This window comes from Bombus affinis, chromosome 13 (assembly GCF_024516045.1).
Source record: "Bombus affinis isolate iyBomAffi1 chromosome 13, iyBomAffi1.2, whole genome shotgun sequence".
Taxonomy (NCBI): domain Eukaryota; kingdom Metazoa; phylum Arthropoda; class Insecta; order Hymenoptera; family Apidae; genus Bombus; species Bombus affinis.
Window position 1 is genome coordinate 8,876,240 of NC_066356.1, and position 19,483 is coordinate 8,895,722.

The 19,483-nt window shown below is 39.2% G+C and overlaps 1 protein-coding gene across 7 annotated transcripts in view; it reads right to left on the reverse strand.

Moving 5' to 3' along the window:
* Positions 1-19,483, reverse strand: part of LOC126923561 (QRFP-like peptide receptor) — an 84,231-nt gene that overhangs the window by 18,428 nt on the left and 46,320 nt on the right. For all 7 annotated transcript variants that reach the window (XM_050737136.1, XM_050737135.1, XM_050737140.1 and 4 more), the window contains 2 exons: positions 13,035-13,156; positions 1,491-1,614 (listed from right to left, as the gene is read on the reverse strand). In XM_050737136.1, coding sequence (XP_050593093.1) covers positions 1,491-1,614; positions 13,035-13,156 — 246 coding nt within the window. The remainder of the gene's footprint in view (positions 1-1,490; positions 1,615-13,034; positions 13,157-19,483) is intronic.

Here is a 19,483-nt window from a genome sequence, read left to right on the forward strand (position 1 = left end):
TTTTGTTACCCATTTTCTTTTCATAGGGAAACACAAAAATTTCATTATATAGTACAGCATATCTGGCGTATTCGTATACACGTTATACACATAATATTTTTTAATAGACTGGTTGATGGAGCAGGGACGTTCTTTTTTAACATCTTATAATCTTATATCAAATATATATAATCAGATAGTCTGTAACTTGTAAAATTACTTATATAATTATTATTATATATATGTTAAATTTTGACAATGCAAAGTATGAAATGTAGTGACAAGAATCATCGAGAAATTCAAATGAATCAGTAGTGAGACCGTTTTTTAGAATGTTAGCGATAACTCGGGTGCAAGATATCGAAGAAATAGCACGAAGCATCTCTCGACTGAAGCTGACCGAACACGCGATTTCCCGCGATTTTCCATTTCTCTTATCGATCTTTCGAACTTCTAAAAAAAATTAGCCCTTTAATGCTCCGATGCACAAATGTTTCTCGCCTTGAAACTTGAAACGAACATGAAACGAACATCAGAGTCATCATTTTGTGAATAACGTTTCCTCAGGCTGCGATCATGCTGCAATCATGCTATGTCATACATATTTGCACGAGCCAGCAATTTCTGTAAATGGAGTATCGGGGATCGAAATTGCAAAAAAATCGCTATTTGCGATTTCTGTCTAGTTTTTTACTTTGATGAACTGCATGAAAGAGCTTGGATAAAAGGGACTGATAACTGACGCTGTGACGCTGGATTTTGCAAGAAGATTGAGCTTTCCATTTTCTCGATTTTCTGCGTTTAGATAGAATTTAGTCGAGGCACGATACGTGATCAAAATTTCAAAAGAAAGTTGACTGAAATCTCACAAGTAAGTTGATCGCGATACTTGCGATCAAATTTGTTGCAGGTACCAACTCGACAATTACGATAATTTTGTACCATGTCGAGGAACAAATTCGTCGAGATAATTTAGTGGACGTTTCTATTATAAATATTAATTATAATAAACCTGCAGACGTTTATGTAATTCCATATTCTCACAGATGTGTATGTTAGAGTTATCTGACAGAATATCTGATCTGGAATCTAAAATGAAAATTAATTCTCATATTAAATTTTATAACGAAGCTTCTTCGACCCTAATTTAATATGTTCCTGTATCCTGTATAAGCACCATATAGATCTGCATTTTTTAAAATCATCATAAAGGCAGAAACGCTCACAGTCTAATTACGAGCCCTGCAACTTGTTTCAATGTACTTATTTGCAAAGAACGGTAGTTGCTACGCAGTTAAAAAGTAGCTTAGTGCGTTCAGAACGAAGCTGTATGCGGAATGTTTGTACTGCGGAATGTTTGTACTGCAGTACTTAGTTATACCACTTAAAAAACTTAGGATTTCGCCATTGAACTAAAGATCTCTAATATAAAACAGTGAGCTCATCGCAAGTGACCACGAGCAACAATGTTAATTAAACCATACTCTTTAAAAAAAAAAAATAATTCTCACCTGTGTGAAGATCATAGGAATACCGAGAAGGAATGACACCACCCAAGTTGTAATTACTATTTTGCGTGCCTGACTTATTGTGCAAGTGTACTGCGCTCGCATTGGATGAACTATAGCGTAATATCTGTAACACAAGCAAAATTTTTAATTAATTTGGCGATGTCCTATAAACACAGCAGCGTGTGATAAAATAATAGTGGCTACGCGAGATTGCATAGTAGATAAACCCATGAAGTTACATGGACAAAATCAGAATGACGAAATATTATTTGAAAATATCCCAGGAATGATATCAGATCATTCGAATTCTTCGAATTAATATTTTAAAATGCGTAATTTTCATAGATCGATATTGAGGTAAATGGTGCTGCATAAATTGACCCATAAATATTGTAAAATTCGACCAATCGCGGGGAGACGCAATCGCGAGGAAACACGTCAACGGGAGTCGTAAATTACCGTTACGATTATAATGATCGACGCCGCGAGTAGATCCATCCCCTGATTTCCGTTAAGACAATAGGGGTGGTTGAATTAATATAACTCCGTGATTTGCAGTGTTATGATTATATTTTTCTCCAACAACTTCATTTAATCACACACAATAGTAACGTCGTTGAGTATGAAGATTGCCTGGATCTTGCTCAGATTCTGACTGCCAATCTGATAGAGGAAGGCGTGTCGTAGTCGATGTGGCGATTGATCAGATCCGACTTTGACTGAATCGAATCAACAGAATCAACCGAATGACCGAATGAGGAGACGTCGGACTGCTTGACTCCGACTGTCTGACTTGAGTGGGGCTTGAACTGACGACTGACTCGTACTGACTCGAACGACTGACTGTGAGAGCCGTAGGAACTCTCCGTCGGGGCTAGAGAACCTCTTTGTCGGAACCAGAACTCTGATGTTCGTTCTGATGTGATTACGAAGGAAAGCTCGGTATGGGGGGCGTGCCATTGGAACGAAGGAAGCTGATTCGTTGTTCATACTTTTCGTTAGGAAAGGTGAGGACAAGGATCCGCGCTACCCATTGGCTAAGACGTTAACGGTTGAAGTTGGGATATGGAAGCATTCTATCGGCATGACTCGTGGGAAAATCCAGACATTTCTAGTCTATAAATGCCTGGTTTTCCCTATCATGTAATTAACAGTTTTCTCGTTATAACTACCAGCTTTCTCCGTAATCTTTAAGCACGCTCAATAGACCTAATGACTTGTTTAAGTACCACATATAAACCCAAAATACTTGCAGGATTCAAGATTCCTGCAAGCTAATGAGACTCGGTCTCATGGTAATGGTGGGCCTTAGGTTTATTAAGGGTTTCTCTAACGACGCTTGGGCCTTGACGGTCAGACATTAAGGTACGTCGCGCGGACTTTTTCACGCGACGTAACAAATATAACATAAATTGCTGTTAACAATATTCAGATTGTTGAGGTGGCCGTGAGTGAGTTATAGTTGTAGTAGTTGGGCCTGGTCCGATTGATCATGATGGCGGCAAGCAGAACGGACATGTGCACGTCGCTCCGTAGGCATAACCGAAATATCTGGGTAAATTAAAGAACTCGGGCGGAAAAGTGCACGAAAGTGAAGTTTCTAGTGCTCCGGAATGAGTGGGAATACAAGAAATAGGGGAGCTCGCTGGTATAAAAGCGAGAGAAACGATTGAAAGTGCTGTGTGTGAAAAGTGAGGTTAGGGGCAGAGCGGAGGCCATCTTGGGTCGCGAGACCGAAGCGCCACCGTGCGGGCTACCTGGGTAACCAAGGAGTGGTGGAGAGCGCCCGCGTGGAGGGCCAGTCTAAACTCCCCGCGTCGAACAGTGATAGGGACACTGCGAGTTTTAGTATCCGGTCATCAGTCATACGACTGGCGACTTTACGACGACATCGGCAAGTTATTTAGGACACGAATCGCATACACGCGGAAGGATACAGTGGGAGCATACGACGACCGGCTACGTCGAAGGACATCCATTTCAGACATACATATATATGTCGGAGATGAAAGAATACTGGAACCTTCCCTTCGGAACTTTGGGAAGACGCCTAGTGTTGTAATTTAGATTTCACCATAGCCGAATTAAGAAACTGTTGTCATTCGATTCGACTGTACTTATTTGAGATTTATGATAGTGAGCTCGGGCTCGAGGCGACAACCAGTCGCCGAACGTAGTCGCGGTCAAGGGATGAACGTTTTGTCTAACAAAGGCATGAAGTAACTCTATAGCTCTCCTTAAAAGAAATACTTAGGACGGGGCACGACGGTAAGCATTTCAACGATTTCTGTCCCGTGGCTCGCCACACGCAGACTCTATTCTTTGAGTAAGATGATTACCAGATGTCGACGCGTCTCCACAGTACATGTTCAGCTAGCCCGAGGACCCGCTATAAATCTTAAGGTCTGTTTAACTAAAGTCCTTCAAACCGACAAACAGTCCTCGTCCCAACTACGAGAAAATAGGAGAAATCTATTTTTCTCACCAACGACGCTTCCTCTTCTCGAACTTTCTCTTAAGGGCGGCTAGCACCCTTCCCTAACCACCAACATGGAAATTGACCAATTAACAGTAACGCCAATTTCCCTCACTTTCCGAATGAAGGCTTTTCTCCACGAATCCGATGATTTCGTGCCCTTGGGCACACCCATCATAGTTTTCCTCGACAGCGTTACCGTGATGGAGAACCACCAACCAGAATGTAGAAAATATCGAAAATTCATGAAAATGCCGCTCGATGAAATCCTAATTAAATTACATATGTGTTCTTAACGAGATCATCATCCTGAAGGATCTTGGACTTATACTCGCACCCGTCTTATCGTTTGCGGAGCATTATGAGCATATTACATCGTTGGCTTGGCGAGCTCTTGGTCTCATTATAAGAATGTCCACGTGACGCATGTTATCTTCATTGAGAGGATTCAACGTGGATCCGTAGGTTCTCTTTCCCACAAAATTGGAAATTTCATTCTCATCTCTTGCCATAACTACGACCAGTTGCTAACGCCCTTCGGATTAATTCCTTGTAATACCTATTATCCCTGGGAGCAACGTAGATTCACAGCTGATGCCATATTCGTATATAAAACGGTAAAGCGTTACATTAGCTGCCCAGAGGTTCTTCAGTTTGTTAAGCTTACTACTCCATCCGGGATTTACGAGAGTTTCTCAATTTTCCACGCATCGTTATGCAGAACCAGTTACGCTCCTAGTAACTGCATTAATCGCGTTTACAAACATGCTAATATACTCGTCCACCGATTACACTCCTTTTGAGAAAGAACTTGAGAAAAATGTTTGAAACCCAGTGTGTAATTCACTGATACGTCCGCGCACTATTTCTGACTTGTTATCACTACCAATGACAATTATTTATTCATTTATATTATTAATCCACCGTGACCTCAAGATACCTACAGTCAAAGATGAAATACACAAGTCCAGAAGCAGATATAATACAAGAGTCAACAACCACCACAACCCATTAGTCACCCAACTACTAGACACGACGGACCAGATCCGCAGACTAAAAAGAAAATACCCTCTAGATTAAATCCTTAGTTTCTACTAGAACCAACAATATAAAACTATTATAATCCATGTCATTGTGTCACGCCAAATTAAGTTACTGAAAATTCTCAACGAGAATTGATTGTAAATATTCTAATAAATAAAAAAAAATTTATATTATTGTATATTTTTTTTACATAAATGTAGTATCCAAATGGGTCGTTCTATTCTCGCATGCAGCTTTCTGCTTCCCAATCAAAAACTCTGTCCACTCCGCACGCTCCACACGCTCTGCCCGCTCTCCACGCTCTACACGCTCTCCTCGCTCTACCCGCTCTGCTCGCTCTACCCGCTCTGCACACTCTCCACGCTCTCGTTCTTCGGAACAGGTATCCCGAAACCCCCGTGATCAAGGTCACGCAGCCTTTTCACTTAAAGGACCCAACGGTACATTATTTACAGTTCGGCCGATACCTTAGGCCTTCTGGCCCCGGTACTACATTCGGCCATCCTGCAATAACATCTGCCCTCAGATGTGGTCTTCAATTTCGCTATCGTCGGATGCGTCGTCTTCGCCGTTGAGGACCCAAAGCTTCATGAAGTCGGCGGTCGCCGACGTGTGCGTAGGCCCCTCATGCTCCCCTACTTTCTCCACCATGTATCGGTCATTCCACATTGTTCGCAATACCCGGTACGGACCTAAAAATTTTCCCCCGAATTTTAAACCTGGGCCAAATTGAGTTCTCTTAATGGCTACCAGATCTCCCCTTAGGTACTGCTTCGCACTCTTCCGTCTTTTGTCGAAATTCCTTTTGTTTTCTTCTTGCGTCGCAGCGATCTTCCTTTTCGCGTCCTCACGTAACTCACGACGCTGTTTTTCGAAATTCACGCCCCATTCTTCTTCGATTAATCTTCTGGTTACATATCCATCGGCCTGACTACACGTTGCGGCATCTAAAATCTTACGGACTTCAATGCCCTTCTTCTGTGCGCTTCTCAACCGTGCAATCAGCCCGTCCTCACACTCAGCCACATACACAGCACCCGGCAGTGAATTTCTACTCGGGGTATCCGCGTACTCCGAGTCCGTTGGTTTTATAATACCCTCGTCTGTCCACGCCTCCATCAAATCGTCCACTTCCTTTTTCTCAGACGGCGCCAGCCGTCGCGATCTTCGTACCACGGGTTTGTCGCTTTTCAACACGATTTTCGCGGTTATCCCGACATCCCGCGTCTTCTCTGGCTTATACCCCCTAATGATATCGCGGATCGCTTCATGGTAGTGAGGTTCTTGTACGTGCGCTAACTCTTGATGTACCTGCCGGTCACTCACTGCGTCTTCGAATTCATCTACCAGCGCCATTTTAATCTTCGCCCAGGACTTCATGCATCGTTCCTGGCGTACGAAAGCTTGAGCAGAGCCCGTGAGAAGCTTCCTCGCGAAAACCACCATGTGGATGTCCGACCAGCCACACACTTCCGCCATTTCCTCGAAATCTCTTATCCACTGAGTTAAATTCGGTAGGTCATCTCCGCTAAATTTCTTTAACGAGCCTTCCACGTCTTCAAACGTTAACCCTGTGCACTTACGCTCGTCTTGGCTTCGACGTCTTCCCCCTGGAGTCGCCCGAATTTGACTATTGAGATCGTGATTCCCTGGATCGTTGCCGTCTAACCGGTCCCCAATCACGCCCATCTCATCGTCATCGTCGTCCTCTAAATCATCGTCGTCGTCGTCGTCTTCTTCTCGTGCACCGTGTTCCCGCTCTAAACGTACCGCAGCCAGCAATCGCGCTACCAGCTCGCGCTTTCTACCCGTTAATCTCAGCCGTCGTTTTCTCAGCTCGTCTTTTAACTCAGGTATTCGCATCTGAGCCACCTGCTCGTCAGTCAAATCTGCTTCTCCTGCAATGTAGTTTCTCATCGTTCCGAAATATCCCTTTCACTTGTCACTTAGCGCTCTAGATCCCGGACGAGCCCCCAAAATTTATGTAGTATCCAAATGGGTCGTTCTATTCTCGCATGCAGCTTTCTGCTTCCCAATCAAAAACTCTGTCCACTCCGCACGCTCCACACGCTCTGCCCGCTCTCCACGCTCTACACGCTCTCCTCGCTCTACCCGCTCTGCTCGCTCTACCCGCTCTGCACGCTCTCCCTTTTCCCGTTCTTCGGAACAGGTATCCCGAAACCCCCGTGATCAAGGTCACGCAGCCTTTTCACTTAAAGGACCCAATGGTACATTATTTACAGTTCGGCCGATACCTTAGGCCTTCTGGCCCCGGTACTACATAAATGAATAAATAATAAGGATATAGAACGTGTAATTTGCTTACTGATGCACTATGTTGATGACCGGAATTCGACATATTTTTCAAGCACATTTTCATGAAGCGACAGACGATTATTGTCGACTGGACTACCTGCCGAGAGGCCTGCTATAATCTTTAACCCTGTGGATTTTGTAGGAACCACGTGCCAAAAAGAAAATGAGGAAAGTGACTACGTATAAGAAGAGGAGTCGATAGAACCACTCGAAAAATCACGACGAATGCTTTCTTTTATGGTTACGGTTATTCCTTGACACTCTTCCGCGTTTACCTTCGTTTTTTTTTTCATTCCCTGCTTTCTCCTCATTTTCTTCGCTCGACGCCTATACGATTAAATGAAAAGCTTCGCGACGATCGTTCCCCTCTCTTCCACATGGCGCAGCTACGAATACAAAGTGGTTCTATATTTCTAGCCTCTCTATCAGTCAACTCTCTTGCCCACGACGTACGGTGCAAACGAATTAAACAGAATCACGCTTGCGAAAGCTACGCTTTCTTCCGTCGCTCGATAGCAGCAGCGCGTTGTACAGAATAACGTCACTTTAGTGGGCGGAACAGTGACGTGATAGTTACGTACCGAATATAAACTTCAGCCTGTTTCGTTACGAAACAAACAGCTGTACCAATGTACAATATTTCATTGAAACTTTATGAAAACTCGAGACCGAATCTGGTCAGAGCTGGAGGAGGAATATACAGCGCAGATTCTGTACTTTATTTACATATACCAAGAAATCTACTTTGGCATGAAATGGACAGATAGATGGAAGCTTCGTGAAGTTTCCACGAGATGATGCGAATAGCGTCGATCATAATAATACAATAAAATGAAATTCTCAATCACGACGCAAGGTAGTACTGTGTTTAAGAAACTGTTTTGAATAGGAAATGTTCTATAAATAATGAATTAATTTTATAAAATATTATGATTTTATATAATAAGAAGAGATGAAATTGTGACGGGGACACCATGGACAACTAGTCTATATATGTGGCTCTTTTATGTTAAAGGTTTCGCACGAAATTAAGAGTATATTTCATGCTAGTCGGATAAAAATATGTTTGATACACTTTATTAATTTTGGAATTTGGAGAATTTTATTAATAATGGAATTTTCATATCAGAGATTATACATATATATGTATTACTCCATAATCAGAAATAAAATGGGCTTTTTACATAGCCAGCGCAAAATATATTAAATAGGAAGGTACCTAATAATGTACGTCATTGAACCAGCTACATATTAGTAGTAGAAATAATCTTATCAGTTTCATCACGCAATACACTGTAGATTAGATATTGGCAATTTCTTTGAAAGATCAAAGGGTGATTCATAATTATTTACTATGCTGTTTAACATGCAATCAAACTTTCTCATCAAAAGAGACACTGTATCGATCGACAAGTATAAAAGCTAAAAAGATTTGATAAATAAATGAAAGTATAGAGTTGTTTTATTTGCGAGAAAGTAATAAATTAATATTTTCTTTTACCTAAAAATTAGAGAAGTTGGGAAATTAAACTTCTGCCAAAGTTGATGGAAATTTCTCGCGAAACGAAACTTTTATTTCACAGCAGACGACACGAAAAGCTTATCCTTATACAGGATTAAACAGTTTTCCATTTTCCATGGTGTTCTAACGGAGAATGACAGAGGTTGTTTAAAGCTGGCGTAAAAATATGACGCGAATGCTTACTCCCACGATGATATTACTTGTGGAAAATAAATATGATGACTAGTATAAAAATGATTAGAGGCGAATTCGGTTTTAATATACACCGTCAGAGAATCCACCACCAGTGAGTGTTACATTTACAATTCCAAATAATCCAAAGAAAAATCAATATCTGCGCATCTGGTTTCCAATATGGATTACCATAAAAAATTCCTGCCATTCCATTTCGATGACAACCAGTTTTATATCCCAAATAATACAGATGCCTATCTATGTCCTTCTAATATTAAAATAAAATAATCTTTTAGAGTAAAATGAGAAAAGATTAAAATCGGAAACACGACCGGAACCCGAAGGACTACAAATTATGTAGTCTACGATGAACATCGTGTAAATCGAAAAATCGTACGTCCTAACACTTTCGACGAGGAAAATATCCAACCTCGAGGACAAAAGTCATCGACAACCCTATACAACGCTATCGCCTAACAGCATCTGTCATGACCATCTACAGAGTTCCTCAGCATCCCTTATATTACCTTCAGAAATATGGACGATTCCTAGGTTTTATCTGTTTCCTTTCCATACAAAGGGCGAGATAAACAATAAGAAGCAACCGTCGATAGGCTCAACGGTGTGGAAGAAAGACAGGCGACGATAAGGCGATTCAATTTCCCCTAGAATGAAATAAATTTTAAGCATGACTGCACGTTGGGAGAAAGCTGTTGGATTACGCGTATAGGTCTATCTTATTGGGTCTTTTATGGAAAGGGAACGTGAGCTGCGAGATGAAACACCGAGAGATCGTACACAATGTGTAAATGTTATCTATCAATTTTTTCTGTCTTTTCGAGGTGACGTTTATATGTAATTTACATATATCTCGAAGTTAGTATACACTTTTATAGGTGATTTTCTTACTGCATATTTTTTATCATATCGATTACAATCATTTACTTCGATAGAAGAATATTTGTAAGAAAACATTCAAGACTTCAAAAATATCTTTAACTCGAGAAATGCACTCGTTTAATGGTTCGTCTTTTCTAGCCTTGTAAGTGATTTATCTTGACAGAGCTATAGCAGTGAAACGTAATAAAAGTAATTCTACTATCGTGGCTGACCATGAACAATCTTTACTACTTCTACCGTGTAAGATCGTTTTTTTCAGTTTAAAACACGTAGACAAGCTACTGGCGGCGAATATGTATGTATTCAAGGTAACTTTACAAACACACCTTGAAGAACCTGTTAATTTATTGATTAACCATTTCTAGCGATTACGTGACTGATTTATCTTAAAAAATGTATTAGCAGTAAAACGTGCTGCGACTAATTAAATCTACTTTCGTCTCTGACTATGAATCACCACCGTTACTTCCACTCTATAAAATTCTTATTCCTTAATTATTTTTTATTCCTAATGTTGCGTACAAATCGGAGGAATATACTTCGAGAAAAATAAATTACGTCGCCATTTTCACCAATACGATTGTATTTGATTGTATTGGAATTAATGGATTCGCAATCCTGTTATTTTTCGCACAAACCATGTAAAACCAGGAAAAAGCTCTCACGGCTTCCATTTAATCCTACGTTTTCTAGTCGTCGGACGACGGATGATTTCGCTGTTACGAAGCTTGATAAAAGTTTAATAAGACACGCGGGTAACTTTTTCGCGAAAAAGAGAACAAAAGAGAAAAAGAATCGCAATCCCTAGTGGGCCGCAATCCGATCTGAAATGAAAGGGAGAATTTATGACTGCTCGCCTGCTAACTGTCTTCGAAGGGTGTTGAAAGAAAAGGGCGAAGCAAATTCCCTGCGAATTTCCGGATGACTCGTCGAAATCCTGTATTCTTCCGCATCGAGAAATCGGAAAAGGATAAGGGAGAGAATTTTAAGATGACTTCCATACCGATTAAAATTCAACGTATATACATATGTAAATTAAATGGTAATGAGAGCGTGTTAATAATCGTATGGAATTGTGGAAATCGTGTTTCGTAACGTAAGTGACAGAGATTATGCTCGGAGATTATTTTAATGTAAATCGAGCTGCGAAATGTTATTTCAAGCATTTATCGGGTTCTCTGAGGAAAACCCGGCGATTATTTAATATTTTAGTTGGATCTAATCCAGGGCGACGTGTTGGAATTGCTATTAACATCTGTCGCGAGGTTCGATCGTCAAAGTGAAATAACATGAACGTGTATTATTCTCCCAGAAGGAAGCTAAGTGCAGAATAATTTTATTATCTTATTTTTGGCAACGTTTTTCCCATTTTACAGTATTTTTACTGGCGAGTTGTGATAAACGAGTAACAGATAGTGATACAAAAACTCGACAAATACGTTTAATTTAATTTCTAAATAGAGCATTTAAATGACAATCTCTTGAAATGATTGACATCCACGATACACTGGCCACTTGCATAAATGAAAAAGTAGAGAAAGCTAACAACGTAACAAGCATCGCATTTTGTGACTTTTTCTTGAAATTTCTTTTCAATTTGTTTGTTGTGTTATCTTCTTACGAAAAATATACTTGAAAAAAGTAAAAAGGTCTTTACAGTTTCCTAAAAACCAAACATTAATCTTGTAGCTTAATATGTTACGCCATTAAGACAGTTGCAAAAAAGTGAAGTTGACCAGTTTTACATCGGACAGGTTCATATTTGTTTATCTTTATTTTCTTCTGGAACATATTACATAGGTACAAAGAAGGAACGATAAGGGAAGGGAAGGTCGAAAAAATATGAGTTTCCGATCGATTTATCTCGCGCAACATCCAATAAAGGAACCCACCTATGCATTTTTTTCATAATCTAGGATGCTTTATCACTTTTGTGTCGACCTTCTCCACTCGTCAAACTTTCTCCTCCTATCTCCATTGTAATCATTATCGATCATTATCCACGTTGAATCTATCAATCACAAAGTACAGCCTGGTTTGCGAAATTTAATATAATTCACGCGTATCGTTAATCGCAAGAGAGAAGAATTCTCAGAATGCGAGGGCACGAAGGTCAATACGGTTTCGCGATAAAATTACACCGTGGGATGGAACGAATTTGGCTGGTCCCTCGTGAAACGAATTTTTTCGTGTTTCATAGAAAGAAAACGTACTATTCACGGGAAGCTACAGCTGTACCTAAATAAATTGAATTTAAGAGAGCTCGTTTAAGTGCGTCAATTAAACGAAACTACGCTTCTCTAGCGCACGACGACGGAGCTGCGTTAAATAATTTCCCGACATTTAATCTCTGAACAGTCGGTACCCTTTAAGATTAAAGCGCCGTGAGTTTTTTGGCGCCTGAACATTTGAAAGTAGAACAGTAAGTTGCATGGTTTTGTTAAAAAATGTGTACGTCTATATTCTGTTTAGACGAAATATATTTATATATAATAATTATATACTTCATATATATAATATAATATAATAATTATATATTAATATAATCTAATTATTATATATTAATATAATAAATATTTAGACGAAATTTTCGCGATAATTATTTTGCTTCGTTCTGACGCGATAATCTATCGATTCTAAAAATTAGATCGTGAACGTTCACGCGCTTATAAGGAATTTAAAGTTGCAAAAATGCATAGAATGCAAAACTATATAAAATAGTTATAACACGCAGTGAACCAAATCTCTGCTTTAATTGTATTCACAGAAACATGAATATGCATGAACATCTATACTCTAATAATCACTATACACTATAAAATACACTACTGCAATTAACCTAAATCAAACCACGAGATTAGTAATGTTAAGAATTAAATTAACCATTATTATTCAAATTTATCTTCGAGATTGCAGTATTATTTGCATTTTCATGTCGAATACCGTTAATTCAATGTAGTGGTAAATTAGTATTCCAAATTAATAATTAGAGGAAAGACGTCGTTTACCATTTTTCAATTTTTATTTGAACACGCGACGCGGTTTAAAAAGACGTGCAGAAAATAGGAGGAAAATACAACGGAGCCAGGGCAGGTAATAATGTCAGGTTTACCTTTCTATCGACATTGCAGTTAACGTGACGACCGAGCAAATAGCCGAGACGCTCTGCATATAATGCACCGACTTGCATAGAAACAGGCCCATCGTCCACGTGTAGGAGAACAACTTGGCCACCTGCAACAAATCCAATCGCGTCTTGTCAGGTTGAATCGTTCCAGCACCCCTCGGAACTATATTTTCCATTTTATTACACACGTAAACTACGAACGCGGTTGAACCTCTCAGGAAATACGGAAATATATTCAAAATGAAAGCGTAACATTGAAATTTTATAGGGATTTATCGCAAGGATATGAATCCGCAAAAAAGAAGAAAAAGAAAATATTGAAGCATGAAATATAGAACGACAAAAAAATGAATTCGTAAAAGTGTTTGAGCGTAAAAATTAGATCGTAATGTACAGAGAAATAACAAAAGAATAAATCTGTGAGAAACATTTAAACGTAAAATAGAGGAGAATCACAAAAGATAAGTCTGTAAAAAAGATTTAAACGTAAAATACAGAGAAATTTACGCGACAACTGTCTTGATTTTTCCTTTCAGACGCAATTTAAAGTTTCTGAAGAGAGGTCGGAAAACAATACCGGCGCAAGAACAAAAATCATGCAGAACAATGAGCGTGTGTATTGAAACGGATGAAAAAGGGTCCAGGGTGAAATAAAAGAACTCGAGGGAAACATTTTCGTCCGTCGGACGAGGCGTAGTCGCTGTTCTTCGCAAAAACGTGTTTAATCAACCCCTTTCACAGGGTTTTCTTCTTTTACTCCAAGAAGATAGACTTTATTGAAGCACGCTCTTTGAAGCCGTTAATGAGCGTGAAACGCACCTCGCCAGAAGGAAATTCCTCGTTTTAGAACCAAAATGCGTGACGGTGGACTGGTCATTTAGAGACGTTCGCCAGTCTCGCAATTACGAAAACAGTGTTCGAAAATGAAAATTGTCCCTGAATAATTATGATGGACTATGATGAACTAGAAATGTACTATCATGGTGAATAACGAGCGGTAATTCTGTTTGAACTGTGCCATTGTGTTTCTTTCACTAATTAGAAAACGAAGAATTTTCTTTTCGTTGACGTATATACATATTAAGGAATTTTTTATTCCAACGACTATTTTAACAATTGGCGAATAATTTGGCCGTTACATAGACTCGATTTTTACCAATTATTTAATTAGAAACGTTCTTAAAAATCGAGGCTCTTATTTTTAATCTTCGCAGTATAAATATACGCTTATCAGTATTCGAGGTTATACTCTAAACAATCATTGATATTCTCTTCTTGAATCTCTAGAATTAATGTTCTCACATTCTTGGAAGACGAAAATTTCGAAGAAATGAATGTTCCTTAATCTTTTGCGTTAACTAATCTTTTCGCATTTTTCATGTTATTAATGTGTCAATCCTCGGGCTGGAAAAAATAAACTTGGAACACGAACGTGTCAGTAATTTTGTTAAAACTCCCAGAGTAGAATCGTCATTGAAATTTTATGGATTAAGAACAGCAGAGGTTTTTGGCGACTCGAATGACTCTTTGTAAAGTACGCGGTTAAAAAGTTCGTCCTTTCCTTGAACTATGCATTTTTCCATGTAATTTTCAATTTAACTCTTATTGCAAATTTCACGTTTCAATCATCGGTTCAATTTCAGCGCTAAATAGATGAGTCTCGCTTTTACTTCGTTCAACTGGGAAAATTCTAATTAGTGAGCCGGCGAATCGTGGCGAAGATAAGAAGCTGATCTTCAGTTAATTACGTATTCTTCGACGTAACTTTCGTTTTAACTAATTTACTAGAAATTTCACACTTGAGTCGTCGGTAGTCCCCAGCGCTGAAACACGTGAATCTCGTTTTTACTTCACTCAACTATGAAAAGCCCAAGCAGAGAACTGGCGAATCGCGACGGAGATAAGAAAACGCAAGAAGAAGCTGATCTCAATTGCTCCAGTTGAGCTGGCGCTTAGTGCCAAGTTGTAAAATGATCCAACATCAACCGGAATTCACGAGTTGAATTAACCGACTTATTATCTAAGACCTCCTTACACGGATCGAAAGAAGCTCGTCTAAATTTTAACAAGTCAAACGAAATGATTGGATCGATCGGTTCTGATCGCTCGTCGATGGGTGACTGTCGGAAAAGTCGCTAAGTTACTTCGAAGGGAGGAAACGAAAGGAAAGGAGATACCTTTAAGTCATTTGCGAAGAAAGGGGAATTGAGAACGAAGTTTCAATGAGAGCAATCAACTCGAACAGATTACAAGGTATTTTTGGCGTAGAATAGGAGGCGGTGGTTAAAAGCACGGTTGGAAATTTCCGGCACAGTTGCAGCAACTATTTCGAAGGAATAATTAAATGCTACATAACGACCGGAGATAAAAGAACTGGCTGTCCTGTGTTGAAAAAGCTCCATGTTGAATTATATCTGACCGAGTCACGAGATACACGAGTTGCTTCGTGTCTATGATATTCCGCATGATTTAATTATGAAGCATTCGCGCAGTAAATGCATCTCTTTGCAAAATTACGTATTTCTAAAAACTTGATTAAATTATACTCGGTCATAGAGCACATGGTTTTGATTAAACTCGTTCCCATTAGAAGTGTCTTTTTTTATTGAATCTAATCTCTGTCCATCCGGGATCATCCTGGGATCAACCAGCAATTTTCTTGTCACGAGTAATCGTATTACAGACCAGCTGCGTTCAATTACCACGGTCGACTAAACTTTACATTAACTGCATTAATTACAATGAGCGTTACTACGCGCTGTAGGAATGCCTGTGCAATTCTTCATCCAGCAATCATAGCTGATTCTCTTGTTTCTGCGAATTCCTCGGTCGAAACGATCCGCAAGTAAACTCGATCTTTTTCTCAATTCTCTTTCAGTTTGATACTGAAACGGATCCAGACATCTGCTTTCGACAACTCTCTTTTATTCACACGGTCGAATGTATTGGTCGAGTAGAGAGTGTTTTAACGGAGTTAGCGAAAGCGTTTCGGTTATAGGATTCCATCCGGAATAATTAAATAAACTTCACTTTCTATGTATCGTTTAAGGTTTCAATTTGATGGTTTTAAAATACCGATGGTTTTTAAATCGTGCGTATCTATGATTATTTAAAATTGTTTACTCCAGAATATTAAAAAAATTTTCTTTAACCATTTTTCTATTCTTTCCAATCTTTCTATTCTTCCAAATCTAGGGAACAGGATAAAATATGCGGACAAACGTTTTTCTCATCTAAGGTAAATAATATGAGTCGAGAAGTATTATAAGGGTGACAAAATAGGAATTATCATTACTATCGTTATTATTATTATTACGTTTACTTTATGACTAGCCATGACTAATGATTTCGTTAATAGTACAGATTTATTCATTCAACCTCTTAACTTACGATTTATGTTCGAGAATTTTGGGCCGAAACGTAAACAAGCCATTTGTACGACTTGTGTAATACGGTGACCCGTATTATGCCTGTAATATTTACGTTCGGCCTGATCATTTACCGTAATTGTATTTGATCATTGATTGATATTTGATCATTGTAATTGATCATATACCCGTAATTGTAGGTTAAGGGATTAACGCAAACAATTCCATTATTATTGTAGTATCGTGGACAAAAAGGCTTAAGAGATATCAGGTAAACCATAAACAATGTTGTGAGAGCCGAGGCGTCGTCGGTCCTTCAATCAAATAGTTTCGTAGAAAAGGCCTGCGTGACCCTGGCCACCAGTGTTTGCAGAATACGTGTGTTGTGGGCCTAATAAAAGGCAAAGGGATGCTCGAACGGTCAGTGTCAGTGAAGAAGTCAGAGAGTGCGAATCGAGAAGTCGGAAAGTGCGAGTTGCGTTGTCGAGATAGTGTTGCTAGCGTGTCGTGAGAGTGCGGTGAGAGTGAGAGCGTCGGATCCGTTGTGACGAGAGTTGCGAATTAACTATTGAGTTGTCTAAATTATAGTGCGTTATTGTGATTAGTTCGTGTTAAACAACCATCGTTCTACTGTTTAATCAACGTCTGTGCAATCCATTTATTCTAAATAAATCATCATCAATTAATATTTATTCCCGAGAGACTCTGCTGCGGATTTCTCTCGCAAGGTTCCATGATAGCTCAAGGTACCTGATTTGCATAATTTCGGAAGTAAATCATCCAGATGCTGTACAATTCAAAGGATCTAAAAGTCTTGGCATCTGATTACGATAAGATTCAAATCTCGAATCTACTGGAATTTAGGGGTCAGAAAATCTATGCTAACTAGATTCAGAAATTTACGTGATCCGCAGCGCTATAGGATCTGAAGAATCCAAAAAACCTCAGCTTCTGATCGCCGGATATAAGGATATACAGATTCAAGCTTCGAAAGCTTCGAGCTTTGGAAATCGAAAAATCTATACTCCCGACAAACCGATTTAAATAGAAAATGCAAAAGTTATTCAAGAGTATGCGCAAGGAAAGAAAGAAGCAGAAGAATGCAAAATCATTCTATTCCGTACGTGGCTCTGTTCTCGATATAATTGAATCAAAGAAAAGTGAGATGGTTTCCCACTCGGTTTAACAACAAGTCGCTTAGCCAGTCTGCCGAAATCTTTTTAACGAAGCATTCCTATATTAAATTTCTAATGTGCTCGACTAAACAGGAGCCGGTTTAAATCGAATTAGGTGTAGACCTTCGGTCCAGCAGAAGCTCGATGGAAACGAAGTTTTAGTATAGGAATTTCATTCGTGATTTCCGATCTCCTCGAATTTTCAATTCCGTCTCCGGCGTCGAACGATGGCGTATCGAACTACAAAGCTATGGCGAAGACTTTGCAACTTTTGCCATTGCGCAACCTACTAAATGTTTAATAAGACTTTAGACTTTATCGAGGCGTGTATAACGGAGCGAGTTGCAGGAAACATACCGGCACAGTTGCGCGTCGAATAACGAAATTATTCCTGCGCTTTTGAACGCGCGTACAACCCGTTTGAATGTTCTCTACGAATACACTTCTGATTGAAACCGAACCTGCTTCGATATGTTTGAGCGTAAGAGAATTATCAATGAAACGCGACTTTAAACGACACGCAGGACGGGCATACGAACGCATCTAAGAGAAACGGGCACGTTAAAAGCTTCGGCTTTAATGAAACTGAAAAAAAAAACGCGTAATGAGAAACGCTTTGTCGCGAATATTTGTCGCGGCAATTCTGGTTTATTACGAGCAAGTGGCGGTATTAGTAAAATTGTTATAGAATGGCGGACAGTTAGTACGTTGAAAGAATAATTGAGTTCTTGTGATTGGTATTATAAAAAGTACAACAGTGGTTAGAAAAATTATCGGCATACCATTGTACGGTAGAACTCCATTTATATCAAGTTCGCGTTCATATAAATGGATCCCACAAACAGAAATTCACTTAATCGAGCATTGATTAAGACTTCGTTCAAATAAATGCGGTTTTATTTACGTATCAGTTAATCAGCTGCAAATATATTAAATTTCTTCTAATAATACTTCCATATTCTACTTTATTTTTATTTTGCCAGAGAAATTAATAATCGAATTTACCCTTCAAATTTAAGAGACAACAAAATTAGTTCGAACAGTACTACAAAACACAATCCGGGCATATCTGGACTAATATTTTAAATACGACAGTGCAATAAATAAGCTTTCATGTATCGAAAATATTTTCCATCTCGTTATAAATTGCGCTTCGGCAGCGATACAAACATCCATCTGATGCACCGTGCCGATTTCACAAGCAGCCAGTTCAATCCAATAAAGTAATTTCACTACGAAATTCCGTGTCTGACGATGAAACATTTGCGATCATTCCCAGGACAGTTGCAACGACTGACATTTAATTTATCTCGTGCCCTGCATAGTCGAGAAACAATCAATAACGACTTTAATTAGAATGTTAGTGTCGCGATTCGTTTAAGAACGAGCCGAGACGCAACTGTTTTTATACTCGCTAAATTAATGCCATCTGATAATTGCTTAATCCGCTACCGATCATCCTGCTAACGCATTAAGAACGCTCGTTAATTTCATCCACTAAATATTTGGATTCAGTTTCCAACACGTGTCATGTCATTATCAACAGGAAGCATGAAATATTGTACGAGAGGTGATTATACACAGTATGGAAATTTTGTAGACGGTAAATCATAGTTCATTATAATGACAAATGAGTAAATGCATGGTGACTGCTATAAATTAATCCAATATCTTCGACACGATTAGAGGATTAAACGATTCTGTCGACTCTTTCTTTACGTACGACACTCTAAAGACTCTCGACACAATGATTCGTCAACATCCCACGTTATATCGTATGAAAAATCGTTTCCTTCGCCTTTTTCACTTTAGTACGTTCTGAACGCAAGCCAATCCCCTTCCAAGATCGAATACACTCAACTGGTGGCTTTTCTTGATAAATCTAGTTTCT